Below are 19,541 nucleotides of genomic sequence, written 5' to 3' on the forward strand. Positions count from 1 at the left end.
TTTGTGGACTGAAATGTAACGCTAATGGTTACAACGTTGCTGATATGATTCTCTTCTTCCTTTTAAGGTTTGAGATAGAAATTGAGCCAATATTTGCAAGTTTGGCCTTATATGATATCAAAGAAAAGAAAAAGGTAAGCTGTTATAATTCCCTGTGCGATGTACAAGTTAAAAGTTGTTATGGTGCCATAAATATACACAATGGATTACTTCAAACTTGCAAATCAGTAGAGAATTTTCCTTTTTTTCTTCTTTTTTTTGTGTCTTTTAAAATTGCATTTATAAAACTAATTTTGATGGGAGAATTTTCTTTTTTTCTTTTTTTTTAATGTGTTTTTTAAAATTGCATTTATAAAACTAATTTTGAAGGGAATCTTTTTTTTTTTTTTACTGCATGGGTTTCTAAAAGATGCATTCAAATACAAGTTACATTTATGTCTAAAGGAAATGTCACATGATGTTGCTAACCGATTTCAACACTAGAGGGTAGTAGTCACTTCTTCAAAGATTTTATTTGTTCCTTAGCACTCTCTCTGACATCCTAACATTCTCCTGTCTTCATCCTAAGATATCAGAGAACTTTTACTTCGATTTGAACTCTGAGCAAACGAAGGCCATGCTGCGTCCGCACATCCCATCTGCTGCTATCTCCACCCTGGCCCGCTCTGCTGTCTTTTCAATCACCTACCCTTCTCAAGACGTCTTCCTTGTTATCAAGGTTTGTTACATCATTTAGCATCCTTCTTAACATTCAGAGCCCTATACATGAGCAAAATATATATATTGTTCTTTTGAACTTTCCGTTTATCAATGAATCCCAGAAAAATGTATAATTTCCCCAAGATCAACAATAAGTAATCTTTCTCGAGCATCAAATCAGCATATTAGAATGATTTCTGAAGGATCATGTGACTGTATCTTTATATATTTTATAATTATGTATTTATTTTTTAAATATTATTGCATGCATTAATGTTTTCAAGTCAATATGACATTAGTGGATTTATGAAGTGTACAGTTTTTTTTGTAGTTGCACGTTTGATGATCATTGCATTGATTTTAAGTTTGCATTGATGTTCATTTATTGTTTAATTTGAGTGTTTTGAGTAGTGTTCACTAAAGCAGTGCATTGTTGCACTGGTTTGCTTTCAGCTTGAGAAGGTTCTTCAGCAGGGAGACATTGGAGAGTGTGCAGAGCCTTACATGGTCTTTAAAGAGTCAGATGCTGCCAAAGTAAGCCATTCATAACAGTTTATACATTCTGCACCAGCACCAAGTGGAATTCAGCCCAGCATGGTTACTGTTTTTATATGGTCTTCTCCGGTACTGCAGAATAAGGAAAAGCTTGAGAAGTTGCGCAGTCAGTCCGAACTGTTCTGCCAGCGTCTAGGGCGTTATCGGATGCCCTTTGCCTGGACGGCCATACACCTCATGAATATAGTGAACAGTGCCGGCAGCCTAGAGAGAGACACAGATCTGGAGATGGGGCTGTCAGGTGAGTCAGTGAGACTAGTCCCATATTTATTTTTTACTCTTAATGCCATACCACAGCATTTGATCTGATCTCATAGTATTGAAGTTTTAACTACTTGACTTTGCACTATTACACAGAACGGAAAGGCTCATGGTCCGAACGGAGGAACTCTAGTATTGTGGGACGTCGTTCGCTGGAGAGAACCACCAGCGGAGATGAATCATGCAGTCTGACCAGCTTCAGACCAGCTACCCTGACGGTCACCAACTTCTTCAAACAGGTCATGCTGTTATTCAAAAAAACAAAATGTCCCAGTATTGATCTCGTTCATTGAAAGTTGATTGTCCTTCAGTTATCGGTCGTTGCATAGGTCAGACCGCTAAAGCTAATAAGTACTCCTGCTTTCGACATTTGAATATATATTTTTTTATGTATTATTAATATATCATATTAGGAAGGAGATCGACTAAGTGATGAAGATCTCTACAAGTTCCTAGCTGACATGAGGCGCCCATCCTCTGTGCTGCGTAGACTGAGACCTATTACAGGTAGAGCTCTTTTGGCATGTTTATTCAATAGATTTTGGCCATATTAACATTTCTGTTGTGAGTTATGTGACTAATTTACTAAATGCCCTCAGCCCAGCTGAAGATTGACATTTCACCAGCCCCCGAGAACCCTCACTATTGCCTGACACCTGATCTGCTCCAAGTGAAGCCTTACCCAGATAGTCGAGTGCGCCCAACAAAAGAGATCCTGGAGTTCCCTGCCAGGGACATTTATGTGCCCAACACCACTTACAGGTATAAATGTCAAGATCAGTCATTTTCAACCTTTTTGACTCCAACACCCACCCACTGTCCATAATAATATTCAAAGTTACCATATTCGCTAATATTACCCTATTCAAGTCAGACTTGAAAAGTAGATGTTTGATGTGTAGCACTTTTTATTTATATAGCACACATTTAAGCTAAACTTTTAAAGACTCATGAAGTACACTACAGTTTCTGAACTCACAGTGTCCTAGAAACCAATATTTTAAAGATTCAGAAAAGAGGAAAATTTTGATATGGAGAATAAAGGCAAGGATCATGATATTTCAGTAGTCGTACAGCACATCTATAATGTATATTAGCACCATATGTTGTTGCTTTTGGGATTTGATATAGAGCTGGGACCTTACAAGCAGATAGCCCTAGTTTTGTTTTCAAAGGTTAATCTATGGACACTCCTAGTTTTTGTAACTTTAAGTAACTAAATTAATTCAATCTGAAATAATTACATTTCAGGATTTCAGAAATTTTAAGAGCTCATTGTTCTTCAGTGTTTCTACACTTTTTAACCAATGATTTTTTATGTGAATTTTGTGCTTATTTACAAGTTAGGGTTAGTTCAAAAAGCACATTATTTTTCACAGACGGTTTATTGCAGCAGACAACGTGTGTGTCTGAAATATTACTCCCCTTACCATTATTGGGTTTCAACTCCCAAGGCTTTGTGAGCCGCTGTAAACAGTATTATATCTATGATAACTATGGCATAATTATTGGAAGTCCAAATAATGTTTTTTGTCCTTGCACTGCTTGCAGCAAAAAATAGCATCTCCTTGACATAGTGAAATCACTTACTATACTGTTTGAGGACAGGCCAAAGCAGCCACTATCCAGGCATTATGAAAATGTGTATCATGGCGACATTGCTAATTCACTGAAATAATGGCAGGATTACAAACAATGTGTTTCAGGCAAGTGTTATCTGAGAACCACTGGTCTAGATCAAATAAATTGGCCTTGCACACCAACACAAACTTTTTTTTTTTCTTTTAGAAATGCCTTGTCTCACTTTTTCTTATTGCTAAGTAACCAGAGCACTCTCTGTGTGAGCAGATGCCCTCACTGCATGGGCTATTTAAGCTTTCTAATTTAGTCAAGGTTGACCAGACAAAGATGCTTATCCTCTGCATGTTGACATAACCTGTCATTCAGAAGGCATGTTTGTCCGCTCTCAGCCTGTGCCAACTTTGTTATCTTCCTCCGGACATGCCGCATAGTCGGCCTTGATTTAGATGTGCCGACTGGGCAGATTGGGACATAATTTACTGCAGACAACATGCATATACTGGATTTATCACATGTCTGTTGTTGTATGTGCAGGTCATATAATTAACGTTAATTATGAAGGGTTGATTTCTCACACAGGTTAAGCTCAATCCTCCTTCTGGATTATTTATTTATTATCAGTTAAATTAGTTTTTTCCTACCCCATTAACAAACTTGGTCTTAAACTGTCTGGAAACTGGTTTATTTCAGTTATGTGAGCCTGCAGTGATGTTCATATACTGTTTCCTTTGAGAAGATATTGCTCAAATTTGTTTTAATTATGCAGTGAAATTTACATTTATTACCACTTAAAAAAAAGGTTTACCATGTGAGTCCAAGTATAGAATAAGTTGCCTTATTGTCTAAATGTGTTGCTATAAATATGACTACCATTAAGAAACATTGTGTAAACTAAATATACAGTATACAGTACAGCTGAGTATGTACAAAGCATAACCAGGAGTCAATATGACTCATTAACAGAAAGAGACAAGCAAAAGACCCAACTTCAACCATAACAGCACATTTATCGGTAACACTTTGTAATCATTTTCAATATCAAAATTACAAATATTATAATATAATATAATATAATATAGTGATGTGTTCATAAGCATTGTAGTCATGATTTAATGAAAGTTATTACAAAGTGTTACCCATTGCTTTTCTACTCTTGCACAATTGTGTAAATTGCTTAAATACTTAAAAACTTCAAGTTAACATACTGTACGTGAAATGACATGGAGAAGCTCTATAGTTGAGTGCAATGTAGTTCTATAATATTATCCATATAGTCTACAAACTTATTGTTGATTCTTGTTGACTCTTGATAATAACATGCATCAAATCCTGTTCCAGAGATGTGATCTGTGATATTAGTTTTTCTAACAACTTTTCTTGATCAGCAAGCTGCAAGTTGATGACCTATGAAGATTTCGAACTAACACACGGATGTTGCAATACCCCTTTGACTTTTACCCTCTACCAGAGTCAATGACCTGTTGCAGTTGCATCATTCAGTTTCTGCTGTCTGTAGAGAAAGGGAAAATCTTTCTTGGCCAGTGTCTGCTGCCAGTGTGACCCCTCTAATTGATTCTGAATTACCCAATGGAGAATATAGGGTCAGGGATTATTGAAACTGGGTTGATGGCCTGATGGTGATCTTTGTGGATTTGAGGGTATAGGAGCTTCCTTTGGTTGGCTTCCAGTAGATTCCTTTCTTACGCTGGTGCCGAGTCCTCGACCTCATCCAGGCGTATCTCCCGTTTAAGTTGGTGTCCCCACATGCGTCAAACCACCAACCTCCTGAAACCAGCAAACAGTTAACATTCAAGGGATGTGCAGTTGTATATTGAGGGATATTAAATATGAATTTTGACCATGTGATACCTGTGTAGTTGCGGGCGCAGTTTGACTCGTCATGATTATCGTTGTCTCTGTCTTTGGTTGAGAACTTCATGCCCGTGTGGTTGCTCATGGCATCAGGCAGATCTCCAGACAGATGTGCCACGTGAAGAGCATAATCAGATGCAGGACCTTCCAGGGTGAATGTGTACTCTATAAATCTCTTTTCCTCCTTCCAGTCTTCCAGTTCAATGTGTATTATGTATTGTCCTTGTTGAGAAATTGAATAAATCTTCGCCAAGCCAAGCCAGAACTCCTCTGTAACACAAAGATATTTCCACTTAGTTCTTGTCAACCGCTGAAGATGCATTGTAATACAAAAGCATTAGCTGCTCATAGATGATCAAAGCAGTTTCTTTTTTTAAAGTCTGTGTGAACTGAGATAAGCACAGTTGCAGTGATAGAGAAGGAAGCATATGACAATAAAGCGCATACTTACTTTCCAGTTTGCCAAATCCATATTCGTATTTTTCCCATGACTGGTCAAAATCAACAGAACCATCCTCCCTCCTCTGAATGACTGTGGCTGCATAATCTTAAAATAAAGAGTAAAAGTAAACTGTAAAAAGAGAATCTTGTATTGAGTAGGATAAGAATAGTGATAACGGCACATCCATCTAAGTTAAGAAAGTAAGTTTCTTGTGCTTTTTGTGTGTACTTGTTGCAGTTTTTGTAACTTATATCAGTAGGAAGTCTGATGATTAGATGTACATCATTGGTCTCTTACCAGCACTTATCTCACAGTAAACATAGAAAGGCTCAGATTGATTGGGTTTGATTGAGTAAATTCCACTGGTCCTTTGGCCTCTTTTAAACACATCACTGCAGTCCATTGGAAAGCCTATGCAGTAGAACACAGTTGATGATTTTGGATTTAGTAAAGCAGCGGTTTAAATTGCTAATTGATTTTGTGCTGTTCTTACCGTTTATTTCTGCAGTTCCATTGGTGGAGTTCATTGTTAAGTAACGAAAAGGGTCAATTGTTTCTGGATTTAAATCCAAAGGTTTTTCAACTGTGTCTTGAAAAGAGTCATAGTTCATCTGAAATAAAAGAATATTTATTCTCAGTAAATGCAAATAAAGCCAGGAGAGTTACACTGGGAATTATTTTAAATTCAATCAATATTCTTTATTTTATATTCAATAGAATTTCTTATTACTTGATATTGAGATTATTAAAATATAATTTATTAAAAATATAATTTTATCATATAATCTGTATAATAATAATTTTAATATAATCTGTTTATTTTACAATAGAATCAAATCAAAATTTTAAAGTAGAATACATTTGATAATGAATTAAATTAAACAAAATATTCTGTTAGCTAGAAATCTTTCTTATTGCAATCTCTATTAGATGTGTACTGTAAATGTAAATTCATTTGTCAAACGTGGGGATCCTTTTAAATAAAAATGCTTTGAATGATAAATTCCAAATTCATAATGCTTCATTTAGAATGAAGATAAAATTAACATTATAGAAACAAGGATTGATACCTTATCCTCAAGACTCTTAATTTTGGTCTTCTGGTAATTGAGCTGTTCGTGTTGCTCTTTAACCGATTTAAGCAGATCTGTAATGGTCCTTTCTTGCGTTTCAATCACATCCTGCAATAGACAAGTTGTAAATGCATAACTGGATTCAACTGGAACAGATGCCTGTACAGATATATAATCTGTTTTATTGATATGCATTGATTTAGTTTTTGCTCTTGCCATCAAGTGTGATTTACATGCAGTTTTAGACATTCATTTTAAAATCAGTATTGTGAATCCCTATAGTTATAATGGGAGTTTCAATAAAAGTTCTGAATTAATCATACTGGACTCACCTTCAAAGCAGTGATCTCTTGAAGTTGCTCCAGAGGCATCATGCTCTGAGACAAGCCCTTCAGCTTCTCCTCCAGCCCACCAACCTTGCTGTGCAACTGGCTTCGCTCTTGGAGGATGTTGTTGATTTTGGAGTTGATTTGCAGTGACAAGTTTCTGATCTCCTCATTATTGGCCTTCAAAAATATGGTCGTCTCCTTCAACTTCTCCTCTTCCTCTTTGATTTCACTGGTGACCACCGAGAGCTGGTAGAAGGAGCGATCAAAGATGTTGAGCTTCTGGAAGATGTCGTTGATCTGAGACTTGGTCTTGTGCACAAACTCTCGGAGACTCTGGCCGAGCTGGAGAAGACCGTTAGCAAGGAGTCGTACATCATCTAACATGGCAAAGCGGGATCTAGCCTCAGTTGGCGGTGCGGTGACAAGAAAAGGTGCCTCTGTGGGTGCTTTCTTTAGATTGGGAGCTGCGCTTGTTGTTGACAAGCTTAGCCAAAAAAGCAGGAAAATCAACATCATGTCAGGTGGTTTGAAGGCAGATTTGTTCACTGCGTCAGTCCGTTCCCAATGCCTGTCTTTGTACTCGTCTCTTTTAGCCTCCCTTTCTCGCTACTCCTCTCATCTCCTACTCTGAGAACAACACCAAAAACAGCAGAGATTCCTCAAAATATATACAGCTACACTGAGAGGGGGAGGGACCATTCAGTAATTATTAAGCTGGCTGTGCTTGAGTGTCCTCCTCCCAATCTGGAAAGTTTACTTGGTGCAGACAATTTACAGTTTTACACACACGCACATCCATAACCTGACCCCTGGTTGCCTCTGATAAGCAAAGATGAACGATGTTGATGAATCATCCTGCCGATCGATCAAATCATCACCACAGCCACTTGGTGCACTGTGCATGTACCACTGGACAGGAATTAATAATAAAAGTATGCGATTTATAGTTGTGGCTTTGATTTAATGGTCTCCTGATTCAGCGAAGCATCACTCTCAGGTGCCACTGAGAGGGTCTGCATGTACAAGCAGAATCGTCACTGAATCTCAGTACGGTTCGGCTTAGGCGGTAATAGAAATGAGTGATGACTGAAGTTGGGGGAGTTTGTGCCATTTGCACCTATATGTACAGGCTTTTTATTTACTGCTGCTTCATATTAATCTCCCTTCAGGCTTCAGCAGGAGATTTGTATTTATTATTTATTTATTTAATTTTTTCCCTTTCTGTTGGCCTGGTCGGGCCAGTAGTTTAGGAAGAATTTATATTGCCAAGTATTTTCGCTTTCTCACAAACTATATATATATTTTTTTTAAGATTAAATTCTCATTTTTACAAATAATTACTAGGCTTTCAGTTTTCAATAAACGATACAGGTATAATGCAACTTCATGACAGCTGTATTCATAGGTGAGATTTTGTTGAAATATATGTGTCTATGTCAGCCATATGTCAGCCAGGTAATGTTACATTGGTGACACACAGTTTTAATTGTAAGAATTTGCAACAACAATGTTCAGTAAATGTTTAAGCCTTAGTTTTCTTTGTTTGCATGTGCTGTGATTTAAATGTTTAAACTTAGTAGCTTGTAATGGGGATGAGTCATGGCCAAATGTTTGCAAACCACTTTAATATGGAACTTACTGATAAACTATTGAACCTGTTACTATTTTTGAACTATTGAATTGTTTAATTGTGGAACAATGTCCACGCTTTAACACTTTTGCAGACAGATTTTGTTTTCTGTGTGAGATTGACAAGGTTGACCATATTTACATGCTCATTATCTGATTAAAGTCCACACTCTGGTTAAATACGGATAATATAATGTGTGTCTGAAACTATCTTGGAAAGCTTTTCAGTAAAAGTTGAAACAAACTTGATTGCATTTTTTATTTAATTTTTTTTGCCTGCCAGCTAACTTGTTTTATGTCTGCTGTGCTGCTGCAGTGATATATTATCATTGCCCTGCTGCACACTCAGACTAACTGCTCCTGTTCAGACAGGTGCGGACAGTTTGGCCTCAATCCATATTTGTGGACACAGCAAACACGTCCAGACTCCCATTGTGTACCCAGAGGCCATTTAGGGTGTAGAAGCTTGTGTGTCAGTGGTATGGGAGGTCTGCAATGTCCCTTCTTAAACCCTGCACCAAACAGAAAATTATTAACCCACTATTATTTGATGGGTTTCCTGAACTAAATAGAACTGAACTGGAATTGCATTTTTAATGTATTGCATCTCTCGTTTGTGTGTGTGTGTGTGTGTGTGTGTGTGTGTGTGTGTTTTCGAATGCAACTAATATTGAAACATTTTAAATATTTTCATGCAATATCAAACTGTTGATGACTGAGTGTACAATGCAAAAGTCTCCCTTACTAATTTTTTCCCTTTTCAACTCGAACAAAAGATCATAGTCTGAAATAAAAGGGACTTTTGCACCACATTAGAGAGGAGGTAATATTGAGAGTGCATGAGAGATCTGTGCTCCTTGGAAAGTCTGTGACCTTTGCAGTTTGTGTGGTCTCCCAGGAGAGTGCGTTCCACGTCACTGCAGTATTTCTGTCCGTTCCTGCAGCTACTGTAACGGAAACAGCTGTGCAACAAAAATCTATGCAATGAAAAGATCAATGGGGATTAATGTTAAAGACATTTTCACATGTGACCAGAAATAGTTTTTAAAGTGTGAAAGTTTTTTTTTTTAAATGCTATTCTAAAATTGATTAGTCATTTCCTGTAAATTAAGAAGGGACTGTTGATTTCATTTTAGTTTTTATTCCATGGACACATCTCTATTTTATTTTGAAATATAATTAATTTCAATTAAAGGGATAGTTCACGCAAAAATTTAATTCTGTCATTATTTACTCACCCTCATGTCATTCCAAATGGAATCTCTAAAGTTAATTACACATAAAATGATCAAATCTTTGAATTTAAGATTTAGAAAACTTACTGGAACTTCTAAATATATTTAAAAAAATTAAATTAGATTCCAACCTTGTTTTATTGAATAAGAGCATCAGACTTTTGATGTTTAAACAATTTCTCTTTCTCTGTCTACGTGTGTGTGTGTGTGTGTGTGTGTGTGTGTGCGTGTGTGTGTAGGAACCTGCTGTATGTGGACCCACAGAGCCTGAACTTTGCTAACCGTCAAGGCTCAGCCCGTAACATTACAGTGAAAGTACAGTTCATGAATGGGGAAGATCCTAGCAATGCTATGCCTGTAAGTTTTGACAGAATGCATATCAATTTACAGTTTTCATATGACCAAGCATGTCATAGAGAAGCACTCTCTTGACTTTGGGAAATAGCATAATATGCTTACAGTTCTTCACTCCTTGATCTCTTAGGTAATCTTTGGGAAATCCAGTTGTGCAGAGTATACAAAGGAAGCATACACTGCTGTAGTATATCATAATCGGTGAGTTTGTTTGTATTTTTTTTTAAATCTCAGTTATATGATTTTACCCAGAAGTCTTTAACATGAGATCAAACCTCAACAAATGGAGCGGCAGGGGCAGTTCTGTGTGAATTTGAAACAACTGTTGGTCGAGTTTTTGTTTGCTTTTGTAAAAGAGATGGATTATACTGACATTTAATTTTTTTTTTTTTTTTTTCTCTTTTCTGTATATCAAATTTTGTTTCCTCAGATCGCCAGATTTCCATGATGAAGTTAAAATCAAGCTACCACCCTCGCTGACCGACCATCATCACATCCTTTTTACTTTCTATCATGTCAGCTGTCAACAGAAACAGAACACTCCACTGGAGATGCCTGTTGGATACACGGTACATCGTTTTCCACACACACACACACACACACACACACACACACACACACACACACACACGTGCGCTTAAAAAATTCACTCAGCAAGGAAACATTAATTAATAATAATAATAATAATAATAATGCATTTTATTTATTGGCATCTTTCTAGACACTCAAGGTCACCGTATATCATTAATAAGACAATCACAATATTAAGTAAAAAACAATAAAGATAATGAGATACAATACAATTTAAAAAACACTATGCAGTTGTGATCAGAGGGAGTAAGCTATTCTAAACAGATGGGTTTTGAGTTTGGATTTAAAATGTGGGAGCGAGTCGATGTTACGAAGGTCAGGAGGGAGTGAGTCCCAGAGCTGGGGAGCAGAGCGGCAATAATCAAGGTAAAACGATCATTGTGCCCCGTTCAGCCCCTTCGCCGCGGTGCGGTTTCACTCCTCCATAAAAGCCCAAACTTGACGTGCAAATCAGTAAAATCATGTAACGTGATTTTTGCAAAAAGGGACGTGCTTGATTTATGTTTATTTGGTGTCGTGTTTTTAAAAGCGCAAAAGTTAACTTGCTCTGTTCTGTGCGTGCACTCTTGAAACAGAACAGAACACGGACATGTAAAGTGAACTTTTAGCTTAAGCTGCGTGCCTAAATGGTCAAATACACACAAAAATGTGTCAAAATGTGATGCTTGGTGATTATTATTATTTATGTTAACCCTCGTCAGTTATGTCTTAAGTGTACCTAAATATTAGAGGATGAAAATACGTGTGTGATGGTATATTGGATCTATGCAGCTCTTAAAGGGACAACACGTAATATTCCTTCTGCCGTTTGTAATATTAGTCAAACAACAAAAGGCCAAGAGAAAATCACTCCCTGTTCTTGACTGAAGGACTTTTGTAGCTTTAATAAGAAACAAAGCAAGATTAATTCTTACAGTGAAAACTATGCTGTTTTATTTTACATTTGATTATTCAATTGTGTAAACTGTTAGCTGAATACTTGCATAAATACTTAAAACGGTTTGTTTCATTTATATAATTGTTTTCTATTGTTTTTGACCTTTTGATTTTTTTGGTTTTTATTGTATTAATTTAATTATTTTTCAATAACTTTATTCAATAATGAAGATGGACATTGAGATACATCAATAATAGTTTTAATACTGTGGCTGGTTGTTTAGACTGTTTAGACTAGTCTTAAAAGTTAGTTATCAATTTTTTCTCATTTTTTGTTTTTTTTCAATCAGTTACATAAAAATGCAGATTGCTCTAATTTAAATCGGACAAGTAAGTTATTACCACTTGGTAAACTGCTTGTTAGTCAAACTAGTTCTTAAGGCTCATGTTTAACATTAACATAGGGGTGTTAATGCAACTGGCCCCTGAATCTTTGACTCTCTGAATAAAAATCTAATCTAATCTAATCATGATGTGCCTGAAGGGTCACACCTGTATTAAATGATATGTCTCTTATTTTGTCCTCAGTGGATTCCCATGCTACAAAATGGACGCTTGAGAACAGGTCACTTCTGCCTTCCAGTATCTCTGGAGAAACCGCCTCAGTCTTACTCTGTTCTCTCTCCTGATGTAAGTCGATTTCTGTCACACAACAAACAAAGTTAAATATGATAGTTTTTTTATTGGCCTTGTTTAATATCTAGTATCATGTATCCCTCATTTATATAAATTAGTTGTTAAAAGACTTTCCTCATTAGTCACTGATGTTGTCAGGAAAAAAAAATATTTTTGATCCATTTTTTAAATACCAAGTACTAATATTTTTAATAGTTTTATTTATGATACCTGTATTGTTAGTAAAGTTGTAATTTTTCATATACACTACAGTGGGACATATGATTGGAAGGAAGTGTGTTTGAGAATATTTTAGTGTAATAGTGTTTAATAAAGATAATAAACAAAGAAATTATACTGCAAGTTCATTCATGCATTTGTGTGTAGGTTCCTCTTCCTGGAATGAAATGGGTGGATAACCACAGAGGGGTGTTTAATGTAGAGGTTGTGGCTGCATCCACCATCCACACACAGGTAATTAGTAGTTCAATTGTTAAAGTACTGATTAATAGCCCACTTCAAACAAATGCATTCTCTGATGTGTTTCTTTCCTCTGCCCAGGACCAGTTTTTAGATAAGTTCTTTGCACTGGTGCATGCGCTGGATGAGCACATGTTCCCTGTGAGGATAGGAGACATGCGCATTATGGAAAATAATCTGGAGGCTGAGCTGAAGTCTAGTATAGCAGCTCTAAATTCCTCTCAGCTGGAGCCTGTGGTGCGCTTCCTCCACCTACTGCTGGACAAACTGGTGTTGCTGATGGTGCGGCCACCTGTCATAGCCGGCCAGATAGGTACCCTCTGTTCTCCAACCTACATAATCTCAGAAAAGTTTTACTTTAAAGAGAAAGTTCAACCAGAAATGAAAATTCTGTCATCATTTACTCACCCATGTTTTTCCAGAACTGTATGACGGATTGACTTTAAAAACATAAAACATAAAAAATAGTTTGAGAAATGCCTTTTTTTTCCCTTTTTTTTTTCTTTCATGGCGTCTGATGTTAGGTTCCCAACGTTCTTCAAAATTTGTTTTGCGATTCACAGAAGATAGAAATGCATACAGTTTAGGAACAATATGGGGGTGAATAAATGATGACAGAATTTTCATTTTTGCATGGATTCAGTTGAACTTATCTAATATTAAATTGGTAGTTTGATCAAAATTGTTAACATTTACTCCAAACCACAGATTCACAAACAAATCAGTCTTTAAATCAGTTGTTTTCAACCAGTTTAACCAGCTCACATATCAGACTGAAAGATTTGTTTGTGAGTCAAATCAGATTTTGGTTGTATAACTTTCTAAATTGCTATTTTTGAATGCTCAAAATGTGCTAAAAATAGTATATAGCTTGATTGTGAGAATTGCATAAAATATTTTTTAGTCCCCTGACTTTGGCTGTTGTTTCCTAAAGATCTTGTGTTTTATTTTCTCTTTACTGTAGTGAATCTTGGTCAGGCTTCTTTTGAAGTGATGGCATCCATAGTGAACCGTCTACATAAGTACTTGGACACTAGTCAAGATATGCATGGGCGAAACAGCCTTCTCTCCTCATATATTCACTATGTCTTCCGCCTGCCCAACATGGACCCCAACTCCCCCTCTCCAGGTCAGGTTTCATCTTGATCCTTTGATTTATGTCTCCCAATCTGTGGCTTTTGGGAGGGTTGGTGATTGGTTAAATTAGTTGTCAATCTGATGTGTTTCAGTTTTTACTCTGTTCTGCATAATAGGCCCAGGAGGATTGGGCGGTTCGGTACATTATGCCACCATGGCCCGTTCTGCAGTTAGACCTGCAAGCCTCAACCTCAACCGCTCTCGTAGCCTTAGCAACAGCAACCCAGATATCTCTGGCACTCCAACTTCCCCAGATGATGAAGTACGGTCCATCATTGGCAGCAAGGTAGGTAGCATTTCAGCAGCTCTGTTGGTTGTAATTTATTTCTAATAATATTATAGATACATCGTTTTATTAGTGCTGTTAAGACATGCTTTGATTGCTCCAGCTGGATGTGAGTAATTGTATTAATTCATTCAGTGCATTTGTAGGTCATTGACTTTCTGCACTAGATTGCTGATTTAGCTAATCATCAGCAATTCTCAATGTTACAGATCAACCTATATCTCACCAGCAAGACAAACTTTAGCTGGAACATTTTATGTACTTAACCCATGTTACGCAATCTTGCAAAAGAAAAAACAAAAATTAACTATAACACAATGAATGTGTGGTTGAGATCGTTGGCTATAATCCATTCAACAGTTTACTTTTGAATGTATAGCAGATAGCTCGGTTATTTGCTGAATTGTTGCGCCCAGTTCATACAAGGAATTATGCAAATCGGGTAAAACAGGCAAAATAAGAGATTCATTATTCCAAAATGAATAAATAAATGAAATATTCAATTAAGTATCTTTGATTTAAGTATGTGTTACTATTGTATTTTCTTGGCTGTAAATAAACTTTATCTCAGTGCATGAAATCTTAAGAATCTGCAATTAAAGAGGAAATCATGTTTGGCAAATGTACATTTAATAAGTTAAATGATTGCATTTTTTTCCAAACTGCTCCAAATTACATTGCAAATCTGTTCAATGTTCTCATGATGATTTCAGAAAAATTCACTACACACTACCTAAAATGTTTGGGGTTAGTAAGATTTATGTTTTTGAAAAAAGTATCTTCTGCTTTCCAAGTCTGCATTTATTTGACAAAATGCATAAAAACATTAATGTTGTGAAATATTATTACAATTTAGAAATAACTTTTCTAGTTTAATATATTTAAAAAAATAATTTATTCATGTGATGGCAAAGCCAAATTTTCAGTATTCATTACTCCATTCATGAATGTCACACGATCCTTTAGAAATCATTCTAATATGCTGATTTTCAATGTAAAGATCCTTCTTTTCTGACACTTTTGATTAATTTATTGCATCTCTGCTGAATAAAAGTATTAATTTACTCCAAACTTTTGATAGGTAGTGTACATGATGTAGTGGTCATGACTTATAATGTACCAAATGGTCTGAAGATGTTTAAGATGTTTTATTTGAGGTACGCTTCTGAATTATTGGTGCTAACCAGTGATCCTTTTCCCCCATTGCAATGAATGAATCTGCCTGATTTCACATTGTGCATTCTCTTTGTTAACTGTACTAAACTAAGCCTTTTGTTACCACTTAAAGATGCTTGATACTCTAACCTGTTGCTGTTCAAAGATACGAAATTAATATAAACTAACTTGCTCCCTTGCTCACTTTACCTTATTGACCTGTAACTTTTGACCTTTCACTGTTCCCTGGCTTGCTTGCGTCTGCCCGTGATCCTTTTGATGCCATGCACCCTTGGCTTGCAGGGCTTAGATCGCTCCAACTCCTGGGTGCATACCATGGGGTGCAAAAGCGCCCCCTGGGGGACCAGCCCTGGCTCATCATCCGATGCTAAGCAGGTCATTCTGACTATCCCAATCCCCAAATACAAAGCAGAATCCCCCATTTAACACAGTCATTCTCAGTAGCACTAAAACAGCCATATCTGATAACTCCATGGCACTCTTCCACTTCCATTTTCCTTTTCTTTTTTAACTTCCTCAACTCCATTCACTCTTCTTAAACAGTCATTTCCAAAGCCACCTCATTTTTCTCATTCACCATTTCACTCTAAAAAGCACTGCATGGGCATAACTAACCAATTTTTCTCTCTGCTTGGCATGTTATTATATGCTGCATGTACAGGTGTGCGTGTGTGTGAATGTTTTGTTTGTCTGTTCGTGTTTATTTTTAATAACTGGCACCTGGTTAAGGCTAATAATTTTCTTTTCTCATTACTCAGTGTCTGTAATAGTCTGATTCATTAAAGCATTACATGCATACTTTTTATTTATTTGATTTGATTTTATTCAGATGCACACCAAAACACTTTTTAAAATCTCTTCAGTCTCCTTATTGAGTAGACTATATCCCTCAGAATAGCTATTTGTCTGATGGAAACTAATTGTTTAGCGTGAAAGTAATTGCATTTTTTAATTACGTATTTATCTATTACGATATTACCGTTTGTGCAGTCTTGTTCTGTATTGTGTTTTGTGCGTGTAGGCTGAGGGTGTGTGTGTGTGTGTGTGTGTGTGTGTGTGTGTGTGCGTGCGTGTGTGTGTCTGTGTGTAGGTATTGGTAGTGAATGGCACCACATTCCTCCTGTCCTCCACACTAATCTATTGTCACCCTTCCATTCATCCCCACCCGTAGGCCATGGAGCGCAGTGGCAATCGCATGTCATCGCACACTGAGAGCGCCAGTTTCTTGCAAACATTAACAGGACGCTTGCCGACCAAAAAGGTAGAGACCCAATTCCCGGAGGGCAGGAGCCAACCCCCTCCTCGCCTCACCTGCGCCTGTCTGTCTTGGAATGACTGGATGTTGTTGTTGATGTTGTTTTGTTGCTGTGGTTGTCATGTTCTTGTGGATGCTGGGTACACGTTCTTCTCTTTACTATGAATGCACCTGAAGACTGTTTGAAGAGGGAATGATGTGTCACTTGTGGTATGGAGCACCCTGTTGGTCTTGCCCCAGTAACGAGTACTGTGTTCGAATGGGATGTTTATCTGTGTTCAGTGTTGGAACTGTAGAATAATGAATCCTCCCCACTCTTGCAGCAAAACAGTGGACCTTATGTCAAAGGACCGTATTTTATCCCATAGTAGAACTAAGACATACTGACCTGAATGCAGTGTATTTTGATGGTGAATGGTTCTTTGATGGTTCCTTCCTGTTCTCAGCTCTTTCATGAAGAGCTTGCCCTGCAGTGGGTTGTCAGCAGTGGCAGCGTGAGGGAGGGAGCCCTGCAACAGGCCTGGTTCTTCTTTGAGCTTATGGTAAGAACTACCACAATCATAAATCCCCATGCTTCCTCCTTTATGATCAAAAGTGTAGCATCTGTTATTGTGAGGGGAAAAAGGATGTTCTTTTTCTTTTCAGGTTAAGAGCATCATTCACCACTTATACTTTACTGACCGCCTGCAGTCTCCCAGGAAGAATCGCTTCCCTGAGCGCTTCATGGATGACATCACCGCTCTGGTTAGCACCATCGCAGGTGACATCGTCTCACGTTTCCAGAAGGTAAGAAAACTGCAACTACATGAAAACTTTTTTGTTTTAAATAATTATATCATTATTATATTACAAATATGATATGTACAGCAACATGGACTCTATCTATCTATCTATCTATCTATACATATATATATATATATACATACACACACACACACACACACATACATATATATATATGTATGTATGTATATGTGTGTGTGTATGTATGTATGTATATGTATGTGTGTTTGTGAACAATAAGATTTTTTAGGTTTTTTTTTTAAAAGAAGTCTCTTCTGATCAAGGCTGCATTTATTTGATCAAAAATACAGTAAAAAAAGTAATATTGTGAAATAATGCTACAGTTTAAAATAACAGTTTTCTATTTTAATATATTTTGAAGTATAATTTTTTCCTGTGGTGGGAAAGCTGAATTTTCATCAGCCATTACTACGGTCTGCAGTAGCCATGTTTCCATCCACCTATTTTTATGCACATTGTGGAATATCGCATAAAAAAACGCTGGATAGAAATGCCAAGATGCGCATAATTCTAAAAATGCGCATAAAAACACTTATGCGCACAATTGAGTAGAATAAACTTTTTATTCGATAAGAAAAAATGTGCACAAACTATGATGTGCATGTTACATATGATATTGATAATTATATGATAATGGTGATAATTATATTGTGTAAAACAATATAATAAAGAAACAAATTAATGATAATTAGTATAGTATGATATTGCCATTTAAGTATAATTTTAAGGGTAACACTATTTCGATAGTCCACTTTAGACATTCTACTAACAGTAAGTAATTTTGCAACTATATGTCAACTAGCAGTCATTAGAGTACAAGTAGACTGTCTGCTTGATATCATCTAATACTCTATTTTGATGGGTCCACAACATACTGACTGTGAGAAACTTTGCAAGTATATGTCAACTTATTCTACTAACCCTAAACCTAACATAACAGTCTACTCTTGGAGTTAGTAGACATGTAGTTGCAAATTAATGAGAATTAGTTGACATGTAGTTTCAAAGTTACTTATAGCTAATATAATGTTTAAAGTGGACTATCACAATAAAATGTAACCAATAAAATGGTTAATTCTTGCAGATGATCAGTCAAGAAAAAACATGATTTCAGTTCCAGTATGTCTGTTTATTCTAATTATTTTAAGCTTTTGAAGCGGTGAGTTTGCTGTTTCATGTTTGTCTTAACTTTATTGTCTTTTCAGGATCTTGAGTTGGTGGAAAGGCTCAACACCAGCTTGGCCTTCTTCCTCAATGACCTCCTGTCAGTCATGGATAGAGGCTTTGTCTTCTCTCTCGTCAAAACCTACTGGAAACAGGTACCTTGCAATTCATCTCCAGACATGCTATGTTTTTTACACATCTTGTCCGTGTTTTTTACACATCTTTACACATCTTGTTTTTTACACATGTCTTTTCCGATGACCTTCTATTTCTTCTGTTCCAGGTGTCCACCAAGCTCTATGCGCTACAGAACCCCACTCTAGAGTCTCTGAGACTAGACTTTCTGAGGATCGTCTGTAGCCATGAACATTACGTCACGCTAAACCTGCCCTTCAGTCTACTCACACCCCCAGCCTCCCCCTCTCCTTCAGTCTCCTCTGCCACATCTCAGGTATGAACACTAACTGAGAAAGTTAACTGTAATAAACTCTAAATTACACAAATTGATAGTAATGAAAACCTTCCTCCCATTTTTTTTTTTTTTTTTCTCTTTGTCTCCCACCAGAGTTCTGGATTCTCTACCCATGTGCAGGACCAAAAGATTGCTAACATGTTTGAACTATCTGTGCCCTTCAGAGAGCAGCATTACCTCGCTGCTCTGGTTCTGACAGAGCTGGCTGTAATACTCGACCCTGAGGCTGATGGGTCAGTACCCTGGTGTGTGCCCTATTTCCATTCTTAACTCTTAAAGAACTACAATTTTATAACTTTTGGTATTTTAATATATATAAGTGTGCATGTATGTATGTCTATATATATATATATATATATATATATATATATATATATATATATATATATATATATATATATATATATATATATATATATATATACAGTGCCCTCCAAAAGTATTGGAACAGTAAAGACAAAATTGCTCTGTTGGCTGTGGAGTCAAGACAATTACAAATATGATTAAAAGATGAATATGAGACAGAACTACAGAATATCACATTTTATTATTGGGTGATTCAATGTATATGTATATGTGTGTATATATGTATTTT

At 36.5% G+C, this 19,541-nt stretch overlaps 2 protein-coding genes across 5 annotated transcripts in view; one reads left to right on the forward strand and one right to left on the reverse strand.

Moving 5' to 3' along the window:
• The window catches only part of LOC306845349 (dedicator of cytokinesis protein 7), a 48,270-nt gene that overhangs the window by 6,551 nt on the left and 22,178 nt on the right, over nt 1-19,541 (forward strand). For all 4 annotated transcript variants that reach the window (XM_079378094.1, XM_079378093.1, XM_079378095.1 and 1 more), the window contains exons 8-28: nt 68-134; nt 569-718; nt 1,153-1,233; nt 1,333-1,495; nt 1,612-1,754; nt 1,929-2,022; nt 2,115-2,277; nt 9,916-10,033; nt 10,161-10,231; nt 10,461-10,599; nt 12,086-12,187; nt 12,560-12,646; nt 12,734-12,965; nt 13,617-13,781; nt 13,906-14,075; nt 16,423-16,512; nt 16,953-17,048; nt 17,152-17,292; nt 18,516-18,629; nt 18,758-18,925; nt 19,040-19,191. In XM_079378094.1, the coding sequence (XP_079234220.1) occupies nt 68-134; nt 569-718; nt 1,153-1,233; nt 1,333-1,495; nt 1,612-1,754; nt 1,929-2,022; nt 2,115-2,277; nt 9,916-10,033; nt 10,161-10,231; nt 10,461-10,599; nt 12,086-12,187; nt 12,560-12,646; nt 12,734-12,965; nt 13,617-13,781; nt 13,906-14,075; nt 16,423-16,512; nt 16,953-17,048; nt 17,152-17,292; nt 18,516-18,629; nt 18,758-18,925; nt 19,040-19,191 (2,706 nt within the window). The remainder of the gene's footprint in view (nt 1-67; nt 135-568; nt 719-1,152; nt 1,234-1,332; nt 1,496-1,611; nt 1,755-1,928; nt 2,023-2,114; nt 2,278-9,915; nt 10,034-10,160; nt 10,232-10,460; nt 10,600-12,085; nt 12,188-12,559; nt 12,647-12,733; nt 12,966-13,616; nt 13,782-13,905; nt 14,076-16,422; nt 16,513-16,952; nt 17,049-17,151; nt 17,293-18,515; nt 18,630-18,757; nt 18,926-19,039; nt 19,192-19,541) is intronic.
• Nucleotides 4,589-7,427, reverse strand: LOC306845352 (angiopoietin-related protein 3-like). Its single transcript, XM_079378100.1, has 7 exons — nt 6,816-7,427; nt 6,481-6,591; nt 5,904-6,021; nt 5,708-5,821; nt 5,420-5,515; nt 4,966-5,238; nt 4,589-4,881 (listed from the first exon to the last, which is right to left on the reverse strand). Exons 1-7 carry the CDS (start codon nt 7,326-7,328, stop codon nt 4,706-4,708), a joined length of 1,401 nt encoding a protein of 466 aa, XP_079234226.1. The 5' UTR covers nt 7,329-7,427; the 3' UTR covers nt 4,589-4,705.

The sequence above is a fragment of the Barbus barbus genome (genome assembly GCF_936440315.1).
Source record: "Barbus barbus genome assembly, chromosome: 25".
Taxonomy (NCBI): domain Eukaryota; kingdom Metazoa; phylum Chordata; class Actinopteri; order Cypriniformes; family Cyprinidae; genus Barbus; species Barbus barbus.

Coding starts and splice junctions, on each gene's coding strand:
- LOC306845352 (XM_079378100.1), bottom strand. CDS start 7,328: ATGATGTTGATTTTCCTGCTTTTTTGGCTAAGCTTGTCAACAACAAGC. Junction 6,592..6,815: donor AAGAGATCACTGCTTTGAAG/GTGAGTCCAGTA, acceptor TGTCTATTGCAG/GATGTGATTGAAACGCAAGA. Junction 5,239..5,419: donor TGGATTTGGCAAACTGGAAA/GTAAGTATGCGC, acceptor TTTGTGTTACAG/AGGAGTTCTGGCTTGGCTTG.